This window comes from Fukomys damarensis, unplaced genomic scaffold, assembly GCF_012274545.1.
Source record: "Fukomys damarensis isolate Sample0158 unplaced genomic scaffold, DMR_v1.0_HiC HiC_scaffold_28, whole genome shotgun sequence".
NCBI lineage: Eukaryota > Metazoa > Chordata > Mammalia > Rodentia > Bathyergidae > Fukomys > Fukomys damarensis.
The window spans coordinates 5,049,744-5,073,810 of NW_022900940.1; the positions used below are offsets into that span (position 1 = coordinate 5,049,744).

Sequence of the window (24,067 nt, forward strand, 5' to 3'; positions counted from 1 at the left end):
GATCCCTGTCTTTTAAGTAATGCCTTCTAATTACACACCGGAAATGATCATGTGAAATACCTAAGCTAACTAATGGTTCTTAGAATAGAAGAACACACAACAATATATCTACAGTGAAATACATGTATTGTATATGCGTTTGCAGCTATATGTAGAATTAACTGCATAAGTAGACATTCAAAAATATTTCTAATGCTTTCAAGATTACCAAAAATTTAAATTTCATTTGCATTTCCAAGTAAAATCTGTTTGTTGAAAAAAATGTGTTCAAATGTTATTTGCTTTTTTTTTTTGAGCAAAGCGATGGCACTGGGCCTATTATCCTTGGCAAACTTGTCTAAACTTTTCTATCTAATATTCTATATATCACTAGAGGGCACTGTGGTATTTAAGCACTTTGACCTCTTCAAGTACCAGGGAAGGTCTTGAACTCCTGGGCGACTTCAGAAAGGTTGAAGAAATGCTGAAAGAGGACATTTTTCTTTTCATGGTAACATCCAATTTTTATATTTCTAAAATTACTGAAAAATATATAATACATAGAAAAGTTAATGTCATATAGAGCTCATCTGGCAATTTTCAAAGACTTGTCACCTCAGACTTGACGGGGGAAATGCATCCCCATAATCCTGAGATTTCAATTCTGAGGCTGGGACTCGATTTGCACATAACCACAATTATGGTCAGTTCTCCTTCTATGTGTGTTCCTGTACTAACGAGAGGTAATTTCACTGCACAACATGCAGGCAAGCAAGCAAGAGCCAGGTTTGAAACAATTTATGATATCCGGGCTCTTTCGACATGTATTAGCATATACCTGGTTTCTTTAACATACACTTTGTTTTTCCAAAACCACAAACATAGTTGCTGGAATTTCATGTGGAAGTGCTTAAGGGGCTGAAAGTTAACACCTTTGTGATCCAGGCAGCCTCACAGTGGCTGTTAAACAAAAGCCTCTTTGTCGGGGCTTTCTTGAAATGTTTTCTTAACATGTTCCAAGTAGTTTTAGGCAGGGAACTAAAGTAAACAAGATGTTACCATGATAAAAACACTTGTGAAAACATTACAGAGCACACTTAGTAGTTTCTTTCACATAAAACTCTTCACAGTTTTGAAAAGTAAAATTCACAGAAGAAAAAAATTTTAAAAGTGAATTACCAGTGAAATGTCTTCTACTGTCTACAACCCTCGACCTCTGTCAAAGGGTCAAAGTTCCATCTCTGGGCATTCGCTTTCAACGTTTCTCTGTGTGTCTTCTATTATAGCACATACAAGATTTATTTTGGTTTTCATAAATTACATACATCTGACTAACATGCAAAGGAATTTTTGTTTTGTTTTGCTTTGCATGGAGCTTTTCTCGGTGAGAAATAACTAAAAGGGGAAAAAAAAAATCTCTTCACATGGGATACTAAACAAGGATACAAATTACACTTTCATTGGATGTTACACAATGACCACCCAAAAGCAATCCTAGGAGGCTGAGGATGCAACTTCAGCCATAGAGCACTTGCACACCACCCATGAGGCCTGGGGCTCAATCCCCTACCACAGCAAAATGAAGAAGAAAAGATGAAGAAGAAGAAGAAAAAAAAAGGGAGATGGAGGTTTTTCTCCCAAGCACGTAAGAGTGCCTATTACTCCTTTAACTATGGCCTGGTGAGACTTTATAATTTCATGGTCAGAGTTTTTTCACATTCAAATCCACCTAGCCAAAGCATGCTAGGAAGGGAAGAACTACAAATTATGAATCTACATTTTCACTGGTAAAGATTATCTCTTCAAATTCGGGTTTGAATGGAAAAAAACAAAACAAAACAAAACACTGACTCGATTAGGGAGATAATGGAGCAACTCCAAGGAGCTTCACCTCTGGGGATGATACCGGGGCTTGTTTTTGTTTTCCTGTTATCAGAGGATTCCAAGCAATGCAGGGCTTGGTGATTTCATTAGAGTTAGCATGAGCACCTGCTGGTATCAGCTAGAGCTAACAAACACAGCAGTCACATGATAACTCAAGCAAGATGGATTTACAAAAAGAAGAGGAAGAAAAGAAACCCAAACACTAAAACTGCAACTTGTTTTGAGAAAAAACAGGGATATAAACACATACAACAGCCTGGGTATCTGCTGATTCTGATAAAGCCTCTCTGTTGGCTGTGAGGGAAAGACAACAGCATGGTTATTTGTACAGTGTTTATCTCTGAAATCAAGGGCCCTGTGGTATAGCTCACCTTGGAAACAAATACTGCAGCATGATCACAGCAAAGTGTCAAATCTCTGGTTTTCATGTACCAACAATTATGGTATTCCTTCCTCAGGAGGGAAAGGAAAATGGGGCTTGTTTTTAGATCTGTGAGGTTCCCCTCCCTTTCTTCAACCCCTCTCTCTGTGAACAGTGGCACTTAATTGTGAGATGGGTGTTTTATCCTGAATAACTAGTCTTGGCCTTTGTGACAGTTACATCTTACTATCCGGAGCCATAGAAGGTCAGAAAACAGCTACAAGGGTCAGTTACTTTCTCTTCTGCTCTGGAACCCCAAAATCAAATGGAGAAATAAAATCCCCGTGGCTGATGAATGACAGAAAATGATGTGCACGGGTATTCTCCATAAACAGGCATAAACTCAAGGGCTTCATGAATCTAAACTAACATAAACCCAAGATAACAACATCCAAAGATTGCAAGAAATGGGGAGGGGGATTTAACTCAGTGGTTCTGCTGCCTGCTTTGCAAGCACAAGGACCCACAAGGACCCGAGTTCAATCCCCAGTACCAAAAAAAAAACAAAAAACAAAAAAACAAAAAAACAAACAACAACAACAACAAAAATGCAAGAAACATTTCCCAGCTAAAAATAGGGGCAACACCAAATATATGACCCTAGGTCAGAGGTCAGCAATCTGTGGTTCAAGGGACACAGCCACACCCCTGCATCATGGAGGGTCTATGACTGCTTTCGAGTTACAACAGCAGAGGTGAGTGGCTATTAACAGACAATGTATGGCCTGCAAAGCCTTAAATATTTACTATTTGCCTATAAAGGAAAAAAATTGCCATTCCCTGCTCTGAAGGTTTTCACTGTGTGGGACTTGATAGCAGATATTTATGAAGAGAAAAATTATTTTTAAAAACAAGTCTCTTCTGACACATCAATGCTTTGTATAGTCATAACTTCTTCTCTGAATACAATGTCAAAAGTTTGGGATATTTAAAATTATAGCTCCCATTAAAAATATACTTAGGGGTCCAGGGATTTTGGTCAGTGACACCATGCCTGCCTTGCAAACACAAGGTCCTGAGTTTGATCCCTGTTACTGAAGAAAAAAAAAAAAAAAAAAAAAGTTGGACGTATAGCTCTGGTAGAGCAGGTGTCTAGCATGCAGGAGGTCCTGGTTTCATTCTGTATCACCATGAAAACAAACAACAAGCAAAAAAGATAAATAAGTGTGAATTTTTACAGTGCCTAGCATAGGCTCAATGGATTATAAGATTTTAATTCTAACAACTTACTCATGCCCTAAATTGCATGAGCTGATACTGAGGCTCAGAGGAGCTATGTATCAAAGAACACTTTAACAGTAGTAAGTAGCTTTACTCCCCAGTCTGCTTTTCTCTGAAACTTTTCTTTACATCCACTACCTTAAATAGAAGAGCAAATCACTAATGAAAAGTGGGCAGTCTATTATAGCAGTCAAGAACAGGTTCTCTGAAACTAGACTCTAAAAATTTGAACTTGGATTACCTTTATGAGTTTATACCTTTTATCAGCTGTGCGACTTTGGGTAAATCACTTAACCTATCTGTGCCTTAGTTTTCTTAACTGTTTGTTGGCAATAAAACTACAATATCATCATAGTAAGGTGACTCTGAGGATTAAGTAAGTTAATACGTGTGAGAAAATTGAAACTGTGTTTCATTGTTCAATGTCATTTCATCATAAACTACTATTAAAGTAAAATCAGGGGATTAGAATAGGTGAAAAAAAATCTGTGATGCAAAATCTCAAAGTAATGTTTCATTTTGTTAAGAATCCAAGCACTATGAACTACTCCTGCTGTGCCATAAGAAATTACTTCTAAATGGATGGCATGGCACACATGTGAAACCTCAAAATTCTGGGAGGCTGAGGCAGGGGATTATAAATGCAAGCTTACTTTGGGCAACTTAGCAAGTTAGGGAGACTGTCTAACAATGAATAATAAAAAAGGGCTGGGGATGTAGCTCAGTGGGAAAGTCCTGGGTTCAGTTCCCAGTACGGGTGTGAATGAGTAAGTTTTAAATGCAGAGGTATAACTGAAGGGTAGACCAGCAAGAAGATGCTTTTAGAATCTAACAACCCAGTAATTTTAGAAGAAATAAATGAATTATCACTCTCTGACAATGACCACATAGTGATATTATTCAAGGAAGACATGGGTTTATACTGTATCTGAACCACAAGAAATTTAGTAGCTTCTTTCAATCCAAATCAAGGGAAAAAACAAATTGGTTTCATGAAAGCCAATCTGATGTCCCTTCAGGACCACGCAGACATGTGGGCGATGTGAATCTATGGGATGGCTAACTTACATTCACTGTATTAGATGACATCCTGGTATGTGAAGATAGCTCTGAATTTTTAAGCTGAAAAATCATGCTACAGAGGAAAAATGAGAACCTGTATTTGTTATAGACTACCAATCAATGTGTAACTCAGCAGAAAATACTGAGTTCTACAAGTTCTTTTCTCCACTCACAAAGCATTTCTCTACCTTTCCTTGCAATGAAGTCTCTCAGCCAGGGGCCCAAGGGGAGAGGGAGGCTAGCATGTTATGCAAGGCTGGAAATGTCTCCATGAGTGGCTCAAAACTAGAACACATGACTCAACCTTAACCAGTGACTCTTTCTAGAAATATGGGAGAGAGAGATACTGTGGAACTGGAGCATGTACCTCTCTGTCCTCTTCAGTTCCACTTGGAAAGAGTCCAAGAAAGAAGGGAACAAAGAGCAAACTACAGCTAAAGGACAGACATATCTCTTCTCCAACGACTTTAAGCATCTAGATCCAGGTATGCCTGAAGCTAGTTGAACCACTGGACTTTCTTGTTTGCAGGAGCCCATAATCAACCCTTACCTTTTTTGTTTGTTTGCTTAAGTCAATTCATGGTAGATTTATACAACTTGCAAGCAAACTTCTTCTGAATAATATATTCAGAAGAAATAAGTGCTAGGAAATAACCAAGCTTTCGTTCTGCTAGTCAACAGTGGGCATTCCAATTCCACTGAGCCAACAGAAACTGAGAATTTGTCACACCATGGGCAAAACCACAGTACATAACTGACAGGTGCTTTCCAATATAGGAGCCAATATATAATATCCTAAGAGCAGAACAGACCAGTATGGGGTTCTTTCTGTGGGGGTGGGGAATGAAGACAGGGCCTGGAGCATACCAGGCACATGTTCTACTGCTGAGTTATACGCACAGCCCTTTTAAAATTTTATTTTGAAACATGGTCTCACTAAGTTGCTGAGGCTTGCCTCAAACTTGCAACCCTCCTGCCTCAGCCTCCTAAGTATCATGGATTACAGATGTGGATTACAACACCAGCCAACAGGCTTTTTTTATTTTTTAAATAGAGCAATCAAGTACAGGCCCCGATTCCAATGAGCTTTAGATTCTTTTCTTTACTACTCAAAGTAATTCAAAATTATCTTCTCCTTCCCTAGATTTGGAAATCAATCTCTCAATCCTTCTACCCCACTCTAGATATATATATCAGGGCATGTGTTAAGTGACCTATGACCTGACAATTACTACAGTAGGGATAGTTTGACCATAAGTGAAAATTTAAAACGGGTCAAACTTGGAAACTGGCTTTTCCCTGAGTCTTTGGTTGAGACATGTCATGCAGAGCAATGATAGCAATTTACAGTTATATAGAATTCATAAAAAGAACTGTTTACAAATGTTTACCAGTTATTCTATATATAAATCATATGCTGCCTAGTCCTGCTGCAGAAGAACTCAAAATGTACAAGTAGTTTCTGCCCATTTCTTCTCCTCTTGCTATATAAATACAGTTTAGATAAAGATTCCTTAATGAGTGATTCATGAAGAAAACAACACTAATCTGAATGTTAAAGATCACTACTGAATTTAAAATAAAGCATCTCAGCTCTTGCTTGACCAATTTTGGAGATTTATTTCAAAAAATTTTAGTTCTTAAATTTTCAGTGACAACAGAGTGCTCCTAGAACACAATATTCAAGCCAGGAAACTAGGAAACAGATTCATAAGCTTCTGTGCATTAATCAAAAGCCTATATTCACCAAAACTGCTTGCAGGTAACATTAGACACATCTCTAAGGGTAGCTTTATTACAATATCTGTATCCAGGTCCATAAAGATAGATATTGAGACTATTCTAACTATATAAAGACCACACACAAAGGAGAACTGCACATAAATCAGCCCACCCGTTTCCCTGGGGCCAACATGAGAAAGTGAGCTTCAGAGAAAGGATCCTCGGCACCAACTCTGCAAATTATGATGTAGCCAGAGATACAGAAGTTATACGCATGTGTGTATGCTGGATTATGTAAGAAGGATTACATATAGTACATTAAGGCCGTAGGTCAATGCTTCAATATTTTAAATATATGTGAGTGGTATCAGAAATACAGGGCAGTTCTGCCTAGTTTTTAAACTTCAAGCTGACACAGGTAAGGGAAACATTAAGGAGTAGTTTGGGCGATCACTTCAGTTATGAGAAGAAGAGCATATCATTTACTACTTAGAGACTTTTGTCACTGTGATAGGTTCAAAGGGGATAACCCAAGATTTTGTCAGACTTTAACTGCAGAAATCAGGCTTCCTGCATTCTCCTTATAAGGACAAGAAACTAAATACAAGTCAACACCAATACACAAAGATAAGAATGTAATTAATATCTTTTCCTCAGCATTCCTTTCTTGGGTTTGTAACAAAAGGGCTCAACCATTAAACTGTAATCTATAAATAATCTATAACTGACACCAATTTCACAGTTAGAGGTATTTACTTAGTATATATGGACATGAATAACTGCAAAAACCAAAGTATTTTAAGTCGTTGTTTAATCACTGTTAGTCTGGAAATTGGGTACACACAGGTTTTTACTAAAGGTCTTAACTGCCTTTGGGTGAAAGCCTCTTTACCCTTAAGGTGTAGCCCTTGACAGAGTTTGGAGCTATTCCCATAAAAGTGTGCAGGCCCTGTAACTCAGAGGCCACGCCTAAAGGGTGGTATGAAACACTGCACCAGAAAAGCATTTGGTGAGCAAAATCATGACCAGTGGAGAGTGATGCCTATGTAAAGGAGATGACAAAATAGAAGTCTTCTTACTTCAGAAATGATGGGAAGTCTTCACACACTGCTTCACAGCCTGGCCACTTGCATACGCCATGTCCGTAGAGAGGATGGCTATGGGGGTGCTCCTCATGGGACATACTGAGAAGAAAACACAAAACACAGGCAATGAGTATGCTGCCAAGAACCATTCCAAGCAGGACGGAGACCAAGAGGAGCCCTCAGTCCCACGTGTGCACAGGACAAATCTCACATGGTGGTTTCCCACGGAATTTACTAATTAATTTGGCTTTTTTTTTTTTTTTTTAAAGCAAGAGCTAAATTACCAAAGCTAGAATTACGCTTTCAACACATTTAGGTATTAATCACCTAAACATTACAAAAATTTACCTCTCTATGTATGAAAAGTGTTTGACAGGCTTCTGTTCCAGGCAAAGCTCTGTACTCAGCGACAAATTCCTTAAAAAGCTACAACTTATTTTTAAATCTATGTAATAAAGATTATAAAATCTCCATTTGATTTTGGGATTCTTTTGCTTTGTTTTCTACCCAGAGTATGATACCACTGTTTCCTCCTCTCATCCCCTGAAACTGCTTTCACATAATTGAATATTTTTCATAAGTTAAATTTATCTAGTCAAGTATAGTATAAGTAAATAGTAATTTAGAATGACAGTAACAAAATAATTTAGCAAGACAAGATTGTTAACTGATTAAAAAAAAAACTAACAGTATCAGGAAATTTACATTCCTAAAATTACTCAAAAAAAGTGAGAGAAAACTAAGTGTGGGCAGGAAGGGGTTAATGAGACAGTGGGGCACCAGTCAATACATAATGATTTGGCCACACGGATCCAAGTCATGGGATGCTTTGATCCGTGCCGGGTGGTGCCTGGGGAAGAGGCTCTGTTGCACTCTACCATAAACCATATTCTCAAATATTTTCTCTTAGGTCTCTGCATCCAGACTTCTTTCAGACAAATTATTTTTATAGTCATTTCCACAGCCTTAGCTTCCAGCAAACAGAACTGTAAAACTAACACTGAGACTTCTGCTTCATCCTCAAACACACTCCCTTCAAAAGGGAAGGCTTACAGTGAACTTGCTCTGCCTGCCTGCCTTCGGACTTCAGGCACAGTGAATTAGGAAAACACATGCACACACGCCCCCACCTGTATTTTATATTACCACTGGGTTGCGTATTCATATGTTTTATTGATTTTTAGAGCATATGTACACACATGCCACTTGTCCCGGACTTAGAACATAATTAATCCACAGTGAACACATTACGAACACTTAAACTAAGAAGCATTTATAGTAAAACCATACACACAGAATTATACCTTACCAAAGATGATTAGGTTCCCCTATGATATTCAAATGATTCTGTTGGAAATCTAATATAATTTGTAAATAATGATGAGCTATTCTGCCCTAAAATAGTAAATACTATACACGAACTCAAACCAAAATGAAATAAAGCAGAAAAATAACTTGTAAAAGTACTGGAAGGTGCCTCTCTTGCAAGAAAAGAATAAAACCAGTGATCAAAGGTAGCAAAAGTGAGATTATAAAGCCCAATGGTAAAAGGATGCTCTCTAACCAGTTAATGGGTAACACTCCACTGGACCCAAGGAAAGAAGACTACATATTCACATTTGTCTTCTGGTTTGTGAATGAATGAAGCAAATGTGATGTAAAAACACAACTTTGAAAACTACTGACAGTATTTAAAAGACAACTCTTTACAAAACTAGAATCCTCACACATTCTGAGGTGAGAAAGTCATTTTAAAAATATCTTTCAAATCCTTTCAATTGATGAAGAAAAAAACACCCTGACATTATTTTCTTTAGCAACTTAAGATTGTTTTTAAGTATTCTCATAATAAATATTTGTTTATGACAGAAAACACTGAGAAAGAAAAAAAGGCCCTTACATATAAAAGCATGTACTTTTGACAAATCAAGGCATTAAGACGTGTATTATTATTTTACACTTAATATTTGTAGATGATTCCTCATGTTATCAGTTTGTCTGCAAAAATCTTATTTAATGACTAATAGCCCATCATCTTAGCACTAATTATTTGCCCAAATTTATCTAGCTATTCCTGTTTTGTACACTGCAAATCCTTCTGTGTTTCTTGTATGTGTAATGTGAGACAAAATTTATCATGCTAAGCATCTCCGATCAACCACCAGTTTCTGCCAGAAGATATACTCAGAGAAATGGAACCATCCAATTAATACTTGATTTAAAATCACTATGAATACTGTTACCAAGTTGCTGTTGAGAAATACTGCTTGCTAAGGGTACTATTAGCTCTTGTATTTTGTGAGATTCTTCAATTTGGAGGCCAGGAGCCTCAACTAGTTAGGATACAAAATTATTACAACTAGTTAACAATTGCAAACGGTAACTTTAAGGTGGTTCTTGGGTTAAGCTAGGTATTCAGAAAATAAGGCGTACTGCGTAGGATGAATCTGTGACTAGAAATACAACAGTATATCATTTAATATTTTCTCTGCTTTCCCCTCTCCTAATTTTGTTTCTCATGAAATAGCCAAGCCCTGAGTAAAAACTACTCTTCTCTAAGAGTTTACTTCTAGTGCAACTTGGTATCATTAATTAAAAAGACAGGTGACAACTCCCTTGGATCTCAGGACAACTGGTTATATCTAAAGCCTAAAGACCTACAAACCCCTCACACACAAACACGTATTTACATATCAGAAGATCTCTGGAAAACTTTACCATGAAAATATAATATGCTCTTATTTTTAAAAGTAAACAAAGTGACTCCCTGTCCCAACCATTCCACCCTAGATACTACTGAGAACATCTTGCTTTATTATTATTGCTCTGCATGTCCCCTCTCATAGATTATTTCCAACAATGGAAGTAAACTACATATACTGTTTTACCAGCATTTCCTATTTCTTGTGTAATTGTACACTATTAATATCGTACGGCCTGCAAAGAAATGCCTGACTTTGGAAGAAAAGAAAAACTGGTGGCACTGATCTGATAGAGAACCTCTAGAGAGACAAGAACTGACAGTTGGCACCTCTGGGGAAGGGTTTTGGGAGCCAGAGGTGGCAAGAAAATGAATTTTTACCCTATCCACTTTTATATATTAAAAGTTTTTACTTTGTCTACTGTAGGAATTGCGTGACATGCAAGTGTTAACTTTTTGTATACTGTGCATGTGAACGCAGTAGAAACAAATGAGGCACTACGCAGGACTTATTTTCAGCCTGCCATTCGGCGTGACAGTGGAGCCGCTAATGTCACGTGCCTGCTGTGTGTGTGGCTGAGTCTCACTTCTGGCCATCAAGTCACTGGGATGAAGACCATCACAGAACCCAGCTGCACCTCTGAATGGGAGCTTTTCTCTTTCATCAAAGAAGTGGAACAAGATTTATATTCTTACTGCCTGTAGGCTCGGGCCAGAAAGGCACAAGAAGAGAAGTGCAAACTGAGGAAAATAACGATTTTTAACTTGAATTAATTTAGAATTCCATGTACAGGATGAAGAATAGCAGGCAAATGACACTCAGAAGAGCTGATGGTAAGATAAAGCTGTGTGCCTGATGGCTTAGATGAATTGTTTAGGAGGGCAACTCACTAGTGTGCCATGTAAGACATCTAAAGGGCTGCCAAGGTTGGTGACAAATAAAGATGTGTTTGGCTTTTAAGGGATTTCAGTGTGTTTGCCTCAAAATTAAACTTTTAAAAACTTAGGGTCGATAGTTTAATAAAGTGTTTTTTACTATACGCTCCCAAATTCAATATTCCCAGGAGCAGCGACTGCTCATTCATCTCCATAATGCTCCGTGCCTCCCACAAAGCACGGGCTCCATAAACGTTAGGCAGATTTATGAATGAACAGACAATAAATATATTGTTCTATTTAATTTCAGTGTGGATGTATGTGTAATTAGTGTTTGGTTTTAAAAAAAATTCTTATAGGTAAAGACCAGAATTATGTAACGCCACAAGAGGGAATACTGTTAAGACATTTTCTATTATATAATTTTACACTGAATGTATGAAACACAGAGACATGCATTTGGTAAGAGCCAGTTGATTTAAATGTCTTGATATGTAAAAATTAAATACAATTTTAACCTGAGAATAGTAACAGTATTTCAGATTAGAAAGAATCATCTTGCAATGGGAAGCATAATTACACATAGATACGAATAATTTTTGACACTGCACGATACTAATAAATACAATACACATATTCAGTATGATGTGACAGTGTTGTTCTCAGGATGACATTTTTATAGGATATTTTTGTTCTACTTATTCTTTCTACACTGAAATATACCTGCCAGATTCTTTACTTCCACAGTGGCCTTGGCCTTAGAGCACATTTAACGTAACCATTAGGGCTCCTCATTGGTGCCTTCTCTGTTACATTCCCAAGTTCACTACCTAAACTTGAAACTGCAATTATTAAATTAAACTGTTAAAAGGACAACCTCTCAATTTTGAATCTGTAGTTTTCAGTGACACTTATGCTATTAGTCCTATACACTAATTTCTTCTGCAGTAACCAGAAGAATCTTCAAAGGAAATGAATAGGACCTTGTTATATCCCAAGATATTTCCTGCCAGCTTAAATGCCAATTTTCCGTCACCTGTAGGCACATTCTTGTGTCTTGTCTCTTGCCAATTTGTTTTTTCTCCTCTCCAATTTTGACTGTTTTTCTCTTTAAATTTGATTCACCTGTACTAAAAGGTTGTATCTCTGCCTAACCCCAAACTCCCCCAAAATCATACCAAAAATTTAAAGTACATTTTATCTCATCTGTATGGTACTTAACCAATTAAGGGAGACTCTATTAGTCATTCTCCAACCACTCAAAATTGTGGAATATATATTTTAAGTTCCACTGAATTATACTTCATGTACCAGACAGTACATACACAGGTGATTTATAATTCAATGGTTTCAGTATCACAGAGTTGTGTAACCACTGCCACAATCTGAGAGTACTTTTATCTCCCTGAAAAGAAATTCTGAACCAGTTAGCAGTTTCTCCCCATTTCTTCCTCACATCTAGTTCCTGCACTCACTACTCTGTACTGTGTCTCCAGAGACTGACCTACCCCTAATATACCATCTAAAGGGTATCAGCCAGTATATTTTCTTTTGTGTTGGCTTCTTTCACTTAGCGTAGTGTTTTGGAGGTTCATGCATCCAGTGTAGTAAGTGTCAGCACTCTATTCTTGTCTATGTCTGACTACTACAGCACATTTTGTTTTTTCATGCTGATGCCTATCTGAGTTGTGGCCACTTTTCAACTACTGCTAATAGCGCTACTATGAATATGCATGTACATGTGCATGTCTGAGTATGTTGTTAATTCTTTCGGGACTATTTAGAAGTAGAAATGTTGGGTCATGCAGTAACTCTACAGCTGATAGTTTGAGGAATTATCAGACTATTTTCCAAAGCAACCACATCATTTTATATTTTCACTCTTGCTGTCTTCAGGAATCTACTTTCTCCACATTTTTGCCTACACTTGTTGTTATCTGCCTTTAACTGAGTCATCTTCATGGATGGGAAGTAGTAACTTACTGTCCTTTCAATTTACATTTCCTAATAATTAACAATGTTAAATGTATTTTCATGTGCTTATTGGCCATTTGTATTTTCTTTAGAGAAACATCCTTTTCAAATATTTTGCCTATTTTAAAATTAGGATTTTTATTGTTGAGTTTCAAGAATGAATATATATTTATATAATTTTTCTGGATATAACAGATTTTTTTATTTACTTCCATTTTGTGCGTCATTTTTCACTTTCTTGATGATGTGCTTTAAAGTATAAACATTTTTAATTTTAAGTCTAATTTATCTATTTTTTCTTTGGTTTCTTGTGCTTTTATGTCACATCTAAAAAACACTGCCTAATCCAAGGTAATAGAGATATATTCCCACGATTTTTCCTAAGACTTTTAAAGTTTTCTCTCTCACATTTAGGTTTCTGTTAGGATTGAATTTGGTATATTATGTCAGGTAAGGGTCCAATTTTATTATTTTGAATGTTGTTCCATCACCATTTGATGAACAGACTACTCTATCTCCAATGAATAGTGTGTTAACTTGGTTAAAAATCAATTTTAACATAGTGCAATGCTAGCACATTTTTTAAAAAGTCTCATTTTCTCTAGATTTTCCCCCAACATCATGTTTATCATTTTGAAAAGATTGAAAAACTACATTAAACTATAACTTTTAAGGTCTAATGGGAGAGGAAGAGATAAATTTTAAAGAATGAGTGCCAGGGACAACTGTTTCCTAGATATTGTTGATCCTCTGTGTGTTGAAAAAAAAAAAAATCCCAAAATGTATGCTGTAGAGTTCTTACCACAGCAGTGGAGCACAAGTGAAGGACAGTATTCTTTCTACACAGTCAGGGCAGAGAACCCAGTGAATGAAGACCTAGTCATTATAGCAGTGCTAATAATCAGGAACTCTGCAAGTCATTCAACCACTCTGGCTTCTGTTTCCTCAGTTGAAAACTGAAGGGAACCACACAAGAGCTCCTCCCAGTGGTAAAGCCTCCACCAAGCTTCTGCCAGGGATATGCAGCTGAGACAGGAACAAATGGCATATCTGGTTACTGTAAAGTGAACACAAGTAGGGGCTTAATGAGTAAAAGTTACAGGAATTCATGGGATCTATCCTTCCAGTAAGGAGGAATGGTGTCCTCCCTGCTGCTGGCTGCTATTCTCCTCAAATGCATTCTCCACTCAAGGGCAGAGGAACCAAGAAGTATGACTAAGCCATCTCCCACCTCCTTTGACTCAGAAGCTGTACTGCCTCCCCGCCTCTCCCACTGACCACTCTCTTCAATCCCACCGTTTAGGACTTTCATCCAGCCAGGCAACAGTCACGGAATTCTGACCCTGTGGTGAACATTCAAGATACTAAGGATGAAGACCACTCTGTTGAAAACTACAGTCTTTCTAGACTGTTGGTTTCCTGCCCATATTCACATGCTCCTTTGCATCACCCAGTAACACTGTAAGCCACACAAAGCTCCACTCAGGAGTGTCACAGCCTCTTGATTTTTGTCTGGACAGAGACTGACTGACTGCTCATTCCCAGCTGAAACAGTAATTAAACTGATGCCTTAGTTTTCCAGAAAGCAGTTTTCTTGATTCAAAGTTTCACAACCATTATAGTAATAAAGCGTGTCTTACAATAAACCACAATCATAACATGAGCAAGTGTCAGTAAATGCCACCATTATTTTAAAGCTTTCTCATTTATTCATTTAATTCTCTAATGACTACTTATACAAGAAGTCCTATGTTTTCTCTCCACTTGTTAGTTTGTATTTTCCTGCCTGCTACTTTGCTACCATATCCTACATTCAATGAGACACTAAGTTTCATACTAGGGATTTTGTAGGTTTGAATATAGGAATATAAATTTGACTCAAGAACATTCCAATTATAAAACTGTGAAAATACAATGATTTGTTTTAAAACTAAGTTTTCAAAAACTAAGTGATACACAATATGTATTAAATGTACATAAATCACTGTGAATGAAACACACTCAGCCACATAAAATGATACCAAACTGGATGAGACGGTCTTGAAACCTGATCACAAATGACCCTACAAACAGAATAAATGTAGAGTCACAACTGTAAAAGAGATGAGTCCTTCAATTAGCAGCATGATCTTCCACTTCATATCAGAGTTCCTTCTTGTGACTACTTCATACTATCTTCTATGTCCTCAAAGTCAACTGAAGTTCAACCACAATCTCATCAAGAACATAAAACACAAAGTTTGATACGTAGCACGAAGAAGAAAGATCAAATGAGATGTTGGAAACGTGCTGGGAAAAATGACCTTTCTCCTTAGCTGTCACAGGAAACACTTCTAGAATGGAAGTGCTGATCATTTTGCTCCAAAGAACTGGGAGACAAAGAGACGTCCCATTTCTAGCACAATGCCTCAGCTTTTGCTTCTCACTCATTGCAGAAAAAACAAACAAACAAACAAAACCCCACCCTATGAGTTTACTAATCAGGCTTCCCAAAGCAAGCTGACAATGGGATCTATAATCCTACCACAAAGAGAAGGGTGTTTTATTAAAGCCTATTAATGGGCATACCTACTGTGAATTAAGACGGGAGTCCTCTACAAAATGTAACACACACAACACACTCTCTCACATGCGCGCTCTCTCTGGGAATCCTTGACTCTCCTTCCCCAGAACACTCGTCATCTCAATTTTCTGCTGCTTTTCAAATCATGTTTAATTAGAGAATTGCACATTCCCTTGTGGTATGATATTCATGAGTAAAACTTGCAATTGAGGTGACTGTGAATTACTCTATTAAGTGCCAGATTTGTACTTTTAAACAATGACAGAGATTATTGTTATTATCTGCTCTCAATATTGTGCTTTGAGATGTGAGGACTACCTTAACTAACTTTACATCTGAAATACAAGCTTATTATAACCATTTCTGTCCAGGGTGTTTTTCCCCTTTCTTTCTTGAATCATAAATTATCTTGAAAGAAATGCAAGGTGGCCTTTCCTTAATGGTCCTCAGGACACAGGCCACTCCTGGTGGGCTGAATGAGCTTGAGTGGTATTCAAATTCCCTCAATGTACTAGTTAGAAATTCATTCACATGCATACTGGAAAAAAATTTTGACTAGTAGATCAGAATCATGGTTTCTCAACTGTAACTTCTTATGAAACCCAAGTTAGTCTACTTAAAGAAATACTAAGTAAATAATAGTAGTACAAAGATGAAGATATTCTAGAAATTGAGGACAACAAGAGAAGGACTAAAAGAATATTGATGGGCTATAAGAACCATGGTAGGGCTAAGGACATACAACCTTCCCTGCCCACTGCTGTTCCTATAATAGTGCTTTTGAAACCTGATTATGAGTATAAATTGCCTGGAGTCCATTCTAACATGCAGATTCTGATTCATTAATTCCAAGACGGGGCCTTAGACTGTACATGCCTAAGGATGCTGGGAAATTCCTCATCTTTATCTGCCTAAAAATTATGATTGTACTTGAAGATGTACTGGTAAAGTATACCTTTTATGAACTGTGGATTGGTTTCAAAGCAAGGTGGAGAGGGATAAGAGCTACAACCTCATAAAAACGCATGCAGGACCCATGTCATTTAATAATTATAGATATTGGGAGTAGGAAGAAAATGTTCAAATAAAGGAGGGGAGGAGGAAGGAAGAGAGGGAAAAGGAAAAAAGACTAGAAGGGAAAAATGGAAATAGTTCTTGTAAATGGTAATGAGAAGAAAAGTTGAAGGAAAGGGGATGGGCAAAGAAAAAGAATAATCAAGATATATTATGTATAAGTACAAATTCCCTGTGATGAATGTGATCACTATATATATCAAAAGTGTACCGGGACAGGGATTTAGATCAGTGGTGCTGTGCCTGCCTTGATTGCTCGTGGTCCTGAGTTTAATTCCTAGTACTGGGGAAACAAAAGTATACTCATAAAAATAATTTCAAAAAAGAATACCACTGAAAAATAATTATATACAAAGATAGGTATGGTGGTTACACACTTGAAATCCCAGCATCCTGGGAGGTTGAGGCAAGAGCATCACAACTTTAAGCTCAGCCTGAGCAACTTGGCAAGACCCTGTCAAAACAAAACAAAACAAAAAAACCTAAACCCTAAGTGCTGGGGATGTAGCTCAATATAAAGGCCCAGGGTTTAATCCCCGGTACTACAAATTACACACACACAGCTCTGATTTGGCTTTAAGAAAATATATAACAAACCACGAAAGGCTGAAGAAAACTAGCACAGGGAAAAGGTCATTTTATGTTTACCAATTTTACATTAGCAGAGAACTGTTGGGTAATTTGACCAGTGAAAATGTTTGCCAGATATTAAAACAATTAGGAATAGTCTAGAGTAAAAAGTTCCATCAGCGGTTTGGGAACATCTGAAAACTTCAGTCTCCAAAACCTAGGTCTGCTTTAGATATGCTCTGAGCCTGTATCCTCTCTCTGGGCCTGGAGACAGAGGATATATATATACGCAGAAAGGTAGACCTGTGAATCCACATTTGAGGAAGGGAAGGGACTGTCTTGGATTTCCCATGAATACAGTTTGATCCACTTGGCATAGTTCACACTCAGTCAAGGTCCTTCCCCTCTGCAAAATGAAGGAATCCTAACAAAATATCCCAACATGTGATGTACACATACTCACAGGTAATCTGCAGGATGTCAAGTGAGGCAAGAATGCATATTTTCAAAGACAGATTTAATTTGTATCAGGTAAAAATATATTTGTCATCACCGATTTCTGATTTTTCACATGTCATTTTGTAGGATGAGATGATTCTATATTAAAAAGTGACTTGCTTTAAAGAAATTCCACAAATAATCATAAAAAGCATATGTGGTAAACCTATAGCAATGGGATATCTCTTCAAATGACTGCAATTCAGGAAACATATACCTCCCTCCAGGAGATCCAACCTGTATAGCTAAACTCCAGGTTGGACCCAGTACAGACCCAGCAGCAAGTCTGAAGAGACACTTTCATTTGACTTTTAGATGGAGAAGAGCCTCCAGGTCACCCTGGACTTCTGGGACAAAGACCCACAAAAGTCCCAACAGTACAGTATAGTGCAATTCAGAACTTGTTATTCAGGATCTCGGTGCACCCCATATGTAGGCTGTCCAGATGACTTTACCAATGGCGAGAACCTAACACTGGACAGCATGACAGGTAATAGACAGTTATCACCAATCGTATCTCCTACATGTTCTATCTCCTTTCCCAGCTACACTGGGCCAAATATATCATCATAATTCTCAGGAGCTAGGAGCATGTGGGGTGAGCAGGACAATAAAGCAGGCAACTGGAGCTACAGACCCTGAAGCTGATTGCTGTATTCAGATCACAATGCAATCACACACACAGTACAGGTGATGACAAAGGCAGAATCCCTATGCTTGCAAGGTGATGAGTGAAGTAATAAATGCAGAAAAAGAATAAGAAGAAGCAGAGCTCCAGCTTTTGTTCTGGATACCAGCAAGGGCTATTCTGGGTTGGTAACTAAGAGTTTACCACTGCAGCATCGACACTGGCATCTCACTAAGAAAACAGAATGCTTTCCAAAGAGTGGTGTGAGCAACTGTGTCAATACAGACACAGGCACCACTAATCCAAAAGTTATTAACACTATTAGCCAGGCATTCTCATTATGCCCATGCAAGTGTGTTTGCACTGGTGAGGCAAGTTCTATGTGGAACCTTGTCCTTATGTTAAGGAACAAACAGTACCTACAGAAATCAAACAGCATAAATAAAATTTCCAATATTAATCCTAACTTCATTTCCCCCACCCCCACAATACTCCATGGAAGTCAATGCAAGACTTTTAAGAGTTACATCATCCTCCCGAAGCAGATGAATCATGCACAAGGGCCAGATAAGAAAACAGAAGATGAAGGGATAAGGGAGCTAAAGAGACAAAGCCACTGGCTCAGAACCATGGGGCTTTCACATTTCCTTCAGAATCACTACCTACTGGGTGCTATTACTTTTACTTCTCTGTAAAACATGGTGTTTCATTAATGTTTACTGGGTTAAACTCTTTCTTACCTTTAATTCAGCAGGTTTTTAAAGACACCTACTTGGTCGTATATACCCTACTGGGTTCCTAGGTCACAGTCTCCACGCTGGGATACATGCAATCCATAAGTGGACAGAATAACATTAAAATGTCTATATGCATGAGTTAATGTAACTTATCATGCATATACATATGCATATATACATACATATATTTCTCACCCCTCTTTGCCTTGAATTTCTTTAGAATATGCATGTATTAATAAATAGTAGGGATGCATTTCTCAAACTTTTTATACTGGTGGGGGTGAACAATCAGATGTCTGGACATCACTAGCATCAACTGTTACTGATCAGGTTCTGCTACACTCTGTGCAATTCTCCAGCTGGGCAGAGAACAGTATAGCTGAGCAAATTACCAGAACATCAAGTGCTATACTATTTGATCTGGGCCTCTGCATTAGCAAGAGCTCAGCTGCTGGAATGAATACAACAAGAGCAGAAACTAAAACATACACAACAAAAAGAAAAAAACTGAAAGAAAAAAAAAGGATAAAACCAGAGCACTTATACATGACTTAAAGGCCAATGTGGGCATAGTTTGTATTAAGCTGTAGTTTTGAGAAAATTTTTCTGAAGTGACAACACTTGGGATTCAAATCTAGATTTTCCTAAACAATCTTAATTTGGATTACTTCTGTGTACCTTTAGATTTTAGATGGGGAAGAACACTGCTATTTAAGAACAGCAGTTGATTCTCAAATAGTCCCACAGCACTTGTTGAAGACACATGTTCATGGACCTGACCCTGGCTTACTAAAGTAGAAATACCAAAGGTAGGACCCAGCAACTTGTACTCCAGCCAGTCCTCCAGGCCACTCTGATGTAAGTTTATGACTGAGATACACTCTTACCAGGAACATAACTGTTCTCCCCTTGTTTGGAGCATGTACAGACACTGACAAAGGCTATCAGGAACTCCTACACACATGGGGATAAAGAACTCACAGTGAGTTCTCAGTCGCTGGGGCATCACTTTCTTCTGAACATTTCATTTAGTCTATGCAGTGAGATGTGACACCTACTGACAGATGCACTGGATGGTTGGGGTACAACAATAGACGGGGGAAATAACACTTTTCCTTCATTGAGCTCAGTGTGTTAAAGAATTTCATGAAGAATATGTGTGTGTGAAGGAGATCCATTAGAAGATGCTACCAGAGGTCAATTTAAACAAGTTGCAAACTGAATCCAACTTGGCATTACTCTTGGTCCCAAGGTAACTGTTGGTATTTTTCCCCTCTAGCTACCTCTGAGCTTCCTTGGTGGGAAGAAGTCATCTTTTAATTCTCAGAAACTGCACAGTTACCATAAATGTGTCTTGATTTGTTATTTAAATAATTTCATAGTAATTAACAATAAAAATGAGTATTTATGAAGTACCTACTATGTCCTAGCAACTGAAACATGTATTAACTCATTTAATCCTCAAGGATTAAATTCAATCTATGAGGCACACCCAAACCAAATAAGTAGGCGGCCTGCATTTCACAGCACAGCTATACAACTCAGCCAACCCTCACACTAAAGAATGGGTCAAGCAGCAACAAAACATCTTCTAATTTTGCCTCTGCCCCAGGGCTTTTGCTTCTGTTGAGCCCTCAGCCAGGAGGGCTATTTCCTTTCCTGTTCATGTCTGTCCAAGGGTCACCAAGAGGCTTTGCCAGACCAACTTGCCCAAACAGTAACCTTAGACCCACAGAGTAACACTTAGCCCTTTCACTGCCTTTTTTTTTTTCCCACTCTGGAACATAACTCAAGTTGTGTAATTTTGCATTTGGTTGTCCACCTCTTCCACAGACTTGTCTGGGGGGCTCACAACTGTAACGCTCAGAGCCTTGGACACCAAGTGTGTGGCTAATGCTTGGCATGATTGGCTGGATGGACACATGGCAGCCCTGTCCCAGACTTCTGTTCTACCTAGGAATACATTTTTGTGTAAACTCAGAATAAGTTCCTATTTATCCTTCTTCAGTTTTTTATTTCTGTCTGTACCATCCTCTAATTTATTCAAACGCCACTGGATTATTCCAGCTCTTGGTGTCAATTTTTTTCTAATTAAAGTAAACTGCCATTTATTTCTCACACTGATCTTTAACACAAGACATCTTGTTCTTGTCATATACATGATTCATATGGAAAAATATGAGTTGATATAGGGGCTCATACATATCAGAATATTTCCATCAATAGATACCAAAGTAGCAACATAACCATAGCTGCCTTTGAATTTAAGTCAATGGTTATAAGGTTGGTGGAGTTATTAGCCTTTGGGATACAGAATCATCTGAATTCCACTGGTTAGAAAATGACCCCCCTGAAAGCAAATACCACAACATTCACATAAACACTTTAGGTCTCTTTCTTGCCATTATATTGCCCCGAACTCTTTCAACATGCATGGTCAAAATGTTAAACACTACACAAAAGATCTTTCAAAGTAACTGAAGTATTTTCTAAAAAGAAAGGAAAAAAAAAAAAAAAAAAAAAAAAAAAAAAAAAAAAAGAAGAGAGATCTGCCTGCCAGTAGAATAATTTCCTCGAAGACTATAAAAGGCATGAAATGTGAAGGTCATAAAAGTATGTCTATTTGTTTAGGGAAGTCTTGCAGGTAGTATAAATGTCAACAGCTACAGTTACTATGGGGTCCATTTGTTTACCAAACAAGAACACAAATAGTTACACAAAAGCAGAACAACATAGGAAAGCAGAACAACATTTGGGTACAACATATAAAGGGAGAAGCCCTCATCCGTAAATCCTCCAAAGTTCCTTTTAAGATGTCCCTACTTTCCACCTTACTCACTGGGAAATGTCTGTTTTCCCCGATTCCAATTCTCCCTTTGCACTTCTAGCACCTCTCGGGATTGTCTTACATGTAGATTTCTTGAGGCTAAAGTGACTTTAAGGTTTCCCATTTCCCTTTTTTCATTTTAAGAGTTAAAAAAATTTAGCCCAACAATCCATAAAGAACAATGAAAATACTTTCACAACTAAAAGTGAAAAATTAAAAAACAAAAAACCAAGAAAGTAAAAGAAAAGAAATGGGAGACAGGGATTGGGGGAGGAAGGCACAGGCAGGCAGACAGACACCACCACCACCACCACCACCACCACAACAAAACAGTTACTAGAATTCTAGTACAAGCACGCAAGAGGCACAGGCAGGCAGACAGACACCACCACCACCACCACCACCACCACCACCACAACAAAACAGTTACTAGAATTCTAGTACAAGCACGCAACCTTCAAGCTAAGTTACTTCATGAATCGCCTGGAAAGGTCTGTGCATCCATGTATTCTTAACTGACTTTCTATAAACCTATACATTTAATGCGCCAGAATTATACCGAGTTAACCACATGCCTCTAAGACTATAGGAGGGGCAGAAAGAAACCAGCAATGCTATATGAGCACATTTCTTCTTAGATCAGAAGGTGTGTGAATGAGCATGCGTATAATGCATGTGTAATATGTGTGTGTGTTGCAACTCAGATCCATGAGGAAACCCATCGTACAAGGAGTGGCCATGAGGAAAAGCAGATTCCACACTACACTGACCACAGTCGTCACCCTGCACAGCCCTAGCTCCTTTCTGTGAATAGGACAGATTGCCATATGGACTAAGACGCTGAACAAGCTGTACAACTCTTGGCGACATGTGCCTGGGGGATTGTCCTATATTAACACCACCTGGGCTGTGGCAATTGTGCTCTGTATGTGTGGTGGCACCCAGGAGCCCATCAGGATGTTATTTTTGAGTACACACAAAAAGGAAAATTACAGTTCAGAGAATTCTCTGGCTAGCATATCTGTTGCTCAATTCCCAAAATAGTTTCCCAAAGGAACGGTTATCTTCTTTATTCACACAGGCAGAAGTGACAAGCTGGAACACATATTAACAATTTCCCTTTGTGAGCTCCCACCATTGTTTTAATGACGAGAATATACTTTATAATATACTTAGGCCTTGACTGATTACAAAAGGGGGTGGAATAAAGAACTTTAGGAATGCTGTACATATGTAATGCACTCATTTGCATTACCCTAGGAGCAAGGCAGCAGAGCAGTAGCTCTTTTGGAAAGACCTACAGAGCCACGCTGGAGGGTAAGACCTGTGCAAAAGCCAGTTCAAGAAAGAATAGGATGAAAGTGCACTGCAAAAAAAGCATTTTTGAAAATCTTTAAAAAAGAGTAACATGACATTCAAGTCTTCAGCATTGGTCTTTCCCCTTTTGGCTCCCTTACTGGATTAAGAACATGGGACTTTTAGTTGTCATTTACACAAAACAGAGTAACACTAGGACCTTTCCAAATCACATGGCCTTTGGGATGGAGACTCCTGGCTTTCTACTTCTGGATGACTCCAACACCTACCAAAGAAAATTTCTATTCATCTAATCCAACTAGTAAAGATGTCCATTTTAACAGGGACCTTTTATGAAGATAAAAGAGTGAAACCCACTACAATAAGCAATGCCAAGAGTTCCCCAAAAGCTGCTTTTCACCCTTCCCTGGCCATATGCTTTCCTTCACACCCTTGCTCTACAATAACCACGAAAAATCATAATGCATGTTTTTGGGGGAGGGGTCCAAAGCCCTTCCAACCACATATAAAAACCTACGAATTGGCAGGGTGCTAACAAAGGGACTGGTAGAAAACTATGAGTAGGAGTGGCTCATCAGAAAAGAACGCCTCCAAGATCAAAGAAACAGGGGTTTGAACAACATGAGATAGCCTATTGTGAAAATTCATATTACAGACTAGTGATGGTGAACCTTTTAGAGATGAGTGTCCAAACTCCAACCCCAAACCCCCGCACTACTTTTTGCAATCTGCCAACACTGCAATTAAACCTGAATTCTGAGGATTTAGTTTAGAAAAAAACAACTCATACATTAACATATTTTGTCTCAAAAGAAAACAAACACATGAGCTCTAGGTTTGCCATCCCCGGGTTACAGATCATCCCAAGGAAAAAATGAAAAACAAAAAAAACAAATTTAGGAGACAAAATGAAATGATTCTTCTGACC

General features: G+C 38.1%; 1 protein-coding gene across 10 annotated transcripts in view; it reads right to left on the reverse strand.

Moving 5' to 3' along the window:
- The window catches only part of Foxp1 (forkhead box P1), a 487,831-nt gene that overhangs the window by 44,037 nt on the left and 419,727 nt on the right, over positions 1 to 24,067 (reverse strand). For all 10 annotated transcript variants that reach the window (XM_019209347.2, XM_010636145.2, XM_033757028.1 and 7 more), the window contains one exon: positions 7,369 to 7,473. In XM_019209347.2, coding sequence (XP_019064892.1) covers positions 7,369 to 7,473 — 105 coding nt within the window. The remainder of the gene's footprint in view (positions 1 to 7,368; positions 7,474 to 24,067) is intronic.